Source organism: Symphalangus syndactylus, chromosome 7 (assembly GCF_028878055.3).
Source record: "Symphalangus syndactylus isolate Jambi chromosome 7, NHGRI_mSymSyn1-v2.1_pri, whole genome shotgun sequence".
NCBI classification, from domain to species: Eukaryota; Metazoa; Chordata; class Mammalia; order Primates; family Hylobatidae; genus Symphalangus; species Symphalangus syndactylus.
The window spans coordinates 44,156,416-44,162,415 of NC_072429.2; the positions used below are offsets into that span (position 1 = coordinate 44,156,416).

Genomic DNA, 6,000 nt, shown 5'->3' on the forward strand with positions numbered 1-6,000 from the left:
AATTCATAGAGACAGGAGAATAGAGCTTACCAGGGTTGGGGGAGGGGAAAGTGGGGAGTTATTGTTTAATGGGAACAGAGTTCCAGTTTGAGATTATGAAAATGTTCTCGAAAGAGATAGTAATTACACAACATGATGAACATGCTGAAAACCACTGAATTATATACTTAAAAATGACTAAAGTGGTAAATGTTGTGTTATGTATATATTTTACAACAAACAAACCTCAACAAAGAGAAATAACCCAAATAAAAATGGGCAAAAGATCTGAAGACCCCTCACCAAAGAAGATATGCAGATGACAAGTAAGCAATATGAAAAGATGCCAAACATTGTATGTCATAAGGAAATAGCTAAATTTTTTTAAATGAGATACCACTACACACCTAGTAGAATGGTCAAAATCCAAAACACAGACAAAACCAAGTGCTGAGCAGAATATAGAGCAACAGGAACTCTCATTCATTGCTGGTGAGAATGCAAAAATGCAAAATGAACTCTCATTCATTGCTGGTGAGAATGGAAGCCAGTTTGACAGTTCCTAAAAAAACTAAACATACTATTTTATTTTTATATATATATATATATATATATATATATATATTACTATATAATCTAACAATTATACTCCTTGGTATTTACCCAAATGAGTTAAAAACTTATTTCCACATATAAACTGCATGCAAATGTTTATATCAGCTTTATTCATAATTGATAAAACTTGGAAATGACCAAAATGTCCTTCAATAGATGAAAGGATAAACTATGGCACATCTAGACAACAGAATATTATTCAGCAATAAAAAGAAATGAGCTACCCAGCCATAAGAAGACATGAAAGAACCTTGAGTACACATGGCTAAGTGAAAAAAAGCCAATCTGCAAAGGCCACATACTGTTTAATTCCAACTATATGACATTCTGGAAAAGGTAAAACTGGAGAGACAGTAAAAAGATTAGTGGTTGCCAGGGGTTAGTGGGGAGGGAGGGATGAACAGGTGGAGCACGTAGGATTTTTAGGGTAGTGAAAGTATTCTGTATGATACTATGATGTTGGTTATATGTCATTATACATTTGTCAAAATCCACAGAATGTACAACACGAAGAGTGAGCCCTAATGTAAATTATGGACTTTAGTTAATAATGTTATATTGATATTGGTTCATCAACTATAACAACTGTACTATGCTAATGCAGGATGTTAGAAATAGGGGCAACTGGAAGGGACAGGTATGAGGTACTATGTGAGAACTTCCTACACTTTCCACTCAATTTTTCTGTGAATCTAAAACTGCTCTTAAAAAAAAAAAAGTCCATTAATGATTTTAAGTGCAGGGGAGGAGGGTTTAAGCCAAAGTCAATGAGTTGAGAACTACAGATTGGATGCAAATTTATTCAGTCCAACTAAGAACACAGAATGGAGTAAAATGAAGGGATTTTTTTCAGCCAGCGTTATATAAAAACTACAAAACTTTGTTTAAATTTAATTTGCTGTCATTTATGTTTGTATGAGTAATATTCAAAATGTCAATTACTACCATTTACAAATAATTAGGAAATGCCTTTGATTTTCTTTATTCACAAGGTACTGAAGCAAAGCAAAGGATCTGGGGAAAATACTTTGCTACACAACTCCACATCCATTTGTTCCATTAGGATTTTCTGAGTAACATAATTACTCCTAAACAAAGCAGGTTGGCATCGAACATCCTTTGAGAGTTTATGCCATTCAAGAAGCGCTTATGTATTGCAAAACACCTATGCTTAATTCTAACAAGTACAAAAGGGTGACAGGCTTTAAAGCATGTAACTCAATGCTGACCTTTTTACTCTTGCTTTAAAAGGCAAAGAGGATGAACCACTTACTTACCTTACCGAATCACACTAAGAACAGGTTTTTGGCCTCTCTGTTCAATGCTATATTACTCAGTGAAAAGACAATCACTGATAATCATTCAGTGCTACCCCCAAAAGAAACTCTGCTGCTTTACAAAGCCAAGACATATTCAGCCACTCTCATCTGTCCCTCTAGCCTTCAAAGCCCGTGATGGAGAAAGAACTCCAAAACTTCAGAGGATAACACAAAATCTTAGCTGGTCTTTGCTACCCAGGGCTCGGAGTCTAAAAAACAACTGGCAATATTTTCACTTAATCAAGCACCTGCTGCATGTTTCTCCTTTACGGGATCTAGATCTATAAAGAATTTGCATCTCCATTGCCAGCATCTCATTCATAAAGTGGAAGTAATAGTAACAATGATCTACCTGAACTCTGGCAATCCCTAGAGGACAGTTTTATTGCCTATGATTAACACTCAAAACCAAGCTAAATCCAAAGAGCTAGAAATGCTAGTTATAAAATAACTGTAAAATAAAATAAAATATGGCTATAAAATAAAGCCACAAAAGTTTAGAGCTATAAGAGAACATAGATTATCTAAACCCAGTGTTTATATAATTATGTATTTATGTTTAAGTTGTACTGGTAAAACACTTCTGTTTATAGATGTAATAAACATGACTGAAGAAAAATAATACACGAACATTAATATAGTAGTATATAATGTAGCAAGCATCTCATGATATCAGAATGTCTGAAATCCAGGACACAATGGTTGACTCCACCCTCTATTTTTAGAGGTCACCTGACCTGATCAAGTAGTAGTTAGTAGTGGTAGAATACATTAGTAGAGCTGGACGTAGAAAGAACAGAACACCAAGATCCCCATCAGTCTTTCCTCCAGATTACAGGGCTGATCCATTCCATTAGACAGCTTAAATAACCCTTCAACTCTATCACTGCAATGTTTCTTCCTACCAAAGAATTCTTGCCCCAAAAAACTAGTGGTAGGAAAACTGCCAGTCACCCAAACGCACCCTCCTCAGATTCAACGCCAAAATAGAAAATACAAGTCCAAATTCTAGGGCTTGGTGCAAGAGGTTCCATTCCGGGCAAGTGAGATGGGGCAGAAGTAAGAGTTCTGCACTGGCAGGGACTCCATCTCTGGTTCAAACCAGGTGGATTCAAAAGCTCTAGTCCTGCTTCTAGAGCTGTGTGACTCAGAGGTAGTGCTTCCCCCAGTCTCTGTTTTCTCATTTGCAAAATGAAATCTAAGCACATGAGATAATTATATGTGAAGCAGTGCCTGGAATGAAGTACACCTCTGTGAGCACAGGAATAGCAAAATATTCACTCCTACACCCTTAGTGCCCAGTGCAGTACCCAGTACACCACAATCACACCAAAAGTTTGCTGAGTGAAGCAGAGAACCCACTAAAGCCAGCCTGAGGTTCAATCAAAATTCCTGGGCTCAACCTGTAAGTGGGCCCCTAACTTACTCCAAACCAGGGACTCACATCCCCTAAACCAAGAATGGCCTTGATTATTGACAAAGGAAGGGTCTGTTCATATGTTTCAGGTAAGGCGCAGCCTAAGAATCTGCCTCTAAGAAGCCTCATCACATCACAGTCCTGTGTTCATTTCATCCCAAAAGATTGGCAATTTGGGCTGCCCTGGCATTCCATTGTCTCTCTCTTCATTTTTAGAAGCAACAAGCTGACAAAATGACATCTCAGGCACCTGACTTCTGTAAGTGCCCTTTAAAGAGGCCTGGGAACAATTCCCACAGCTACGGCTCTACTCTGCTAAGGCAACATTTCTTAGCTGAAAGGTATCACCTACTAAGAAACCCATCACAGAAACAGATACAGTAACAGAGTCAGAGACAATTCCACTATCTGCCTTCATGTGGTTCCTGATTCTTAAAACTAAAAGATGAACTGAGCTATTTTTAAATGGGGAGACTGAAAAGGCACCAAAAACGTTCTCACAGTCCAAAGCACTCATCCCTAGAGCACGCTTATTTGGCCAGAAAAACTCTCTGGCTCTGCAAAAGTGAAGCAGAATGCAAAATTGCATCTCTCCCCTTGTACCAAAAGGAAAAAACGCAGAAATGGTTTTACAAAAGGTCCAAGAATCTTTGAAATACGTTTGAACTTCTTTCTGAGGATTATGGACATTCCTTCTCAGACCTTTACGTTTTCAAGGATAACGGGAGAGGTAAAAAGGAGAGCTTGGGAGCAGGAGAGGGAGAGAGTTGGGATATGTACATTCTATTTTTAAACCCTCGCCCACAGTTTAGAGTAAAGGAACACTCTGATTCTCTACTCCCACCCCTATCACCTTCTGCTAAACACAAGAATCAGAACCTGCGCACGTACTGATTCTAGATTTAGAGATTACTGGCTGCCAATACTCCAAGGAATCGCAAGCTAACCAAGCATTCCACCCAGGGAACCCGGCGGCCTGACTAGGCTGGAGCTGCGTACAGGGAGCGAAGCAGTCACAACCCGCCTTTTCCCAAGGGGAGGCAGCGCCCCCTCGGCAGGGCACGCTCCATTCTCACGGCTGGGCACTCAAGGCTGAGCAACTCTGCCCCTAAGCGAGCTGGAGCTGTGGACACGATGGTATCTGCCCGCAGGCTGCGGCGCGCTCGGCACTCTGGCCCCACTCCTGGGACACCTGCGTGCCGCGCACGCCCACGCCCACCCGCGCTGCCCCAGAGCACCACCCGCGCTGGGTCACCTCCCGACCATCCCCGAACGCAAAAGGCGGAGCGACGGGTCTCTCTCTTCATCTGATGGGTGCTGGTTCGCCCGCTTTACGTATCCTTCCTGCCTCAGAGGCGTCGACACCCGTCCCCTAGTGTACCGGGAGCAGAAACCCGGCAGACGCGCGGGCAACCCGGGCTCAGGGCCACCTCCCAGTCCCTCCCGCCCCGGGGCTCGGGACACTCACTCTTGAGCGCGCTGATGAGTGACTTCCCGTCCTTGATGAGCTCCTTGATGAATTTGTTGGTCTTGTCCAGCTCTGCTTCGTGCGACTTGAGCGTCTCTCGGAAGTGCGGACTATCGAGGCAGCAGTCGCTGAACTCGAGCGCTGGGAGCCCCATGGTGCCCGCGGCGCCCAGCCGGGGGGCGCGCCTCCGCCGCAGCCCTGGCCGCCCGCCGCCCAGAGCACTCACGCGGCGGGACCCCGGCCGGCTCCCCCGACGGCCGCCGGCTCCACAGGTGTGGCGCTGGCTCACTCCCCGCGCGGTGTCCGCCGGCGCGCAAGACTCCCGAACCGAGCTCGGACCCGGCCGAGGGGGCTGCTGCTCCGGGCGCGGGCAACGGAGCGGATCGCGAGCAGGAAACGCAGCGCGGACCTGCAGCGGCGCCGGGAAGCGAGCGAGCGGGCGAGCGAGTGCAGACACCGCCTCCCCGCCTCCTTCGCTAGCTAGCTCTCGGCAGCCTCGAGCGCCCTCTCACAGCAGCCTCGGCCGCCCCACCGGCGTCTGGGCCGCTCGAACCTGCTAGCGATGACTTAATCCCCGCCGGGCCAATCAGCGAGCCCTCCCCTGCCCGACCCTCAGGCCGCCCGGGGACGCCCGGCCCTTCCGCGGTCTTGATCCAATCAAAGGGGCCTGGAGGCAGGGTCTGCGGCTGGGGGCGTGGCCCTCGCCAACGCCTAGGTCCGCAGCGCAAACTCCGCCTCCTCTTGCCCTCCCAGCGTTGCAGACCCCGAAACCCAGGGGTGAGCGTTGCTGTGCACCCGCCCCCGCTACCTTGCCTGCCTGCTCCAGCCCGAATCCGAGCCGCGCATGGCGAGTCTGCTGGTCCTGGGGGCCGAAGAGACTCGATGTGCCAAGCATGAAAAACCTGGGAACTAGGGCTGCAGTTCACCACCGCCTGCCCTGCACTGCCAGGCAACCGATTTTACACTCAAAATACAGCCCCCTGCTCCGGGAGAATCCCGAGAGACCAAACGCTCCTCTTCCAGTCAGGCAGAAAAAAAATGTTATTTGCATCTTAAAATTACCAGCTCTTGCCTGCAGTCTTCCCTCCCCCTACGGTCCGTCCCCCTCACGGCCACTCCTGCTCAGAACCCGCCCACGGCTCCCCTCAGCCAAAGGAGCTCACATCATTACTAGAATTTCAGGCGCCTGTTATTTTCCTGCT

At 46.4% G+C, this 6,000-nt stretch overlaps 1 protein-coding gene across 16 annotated transcripts in view; it reads right to left on the reverse strand.

Annotated features, from left to right (window-relative positions):
* ARHGAP26 (Rho GTPase activating protein 26) overlaps positions 1 to 5,542 on the reverse strand; it is a 473,272-nt gene extending 467,730 nt beyond the window's left edge. For 3 of the 16 annotated variants that reach the window (XR_010121689.1, XM_055285814.2, XM_055285815.2), the window contains exon 1: positions 4,799 to 5,537. Coding sequence is in view for 15 of the 16 variants with exons in the window: in XM_055285814.2 (XP_055141789.1) it covers positions 4,799 to 4,952 (154 nt within the window). In the remaining variant the exon portion in view is untranslated. Of the gene's footprint in view, positions 1 to 4,798 lie in introns of all 16 variants that reach the window. The other 13 variants (XM_063642716.1, XM_063642712.1, XM_055285811.2 and 10 more) reach the window with 9 other exon arrangements.
* Positions 5,543 to 6,000: the final 458 nt, after the last annotated feature.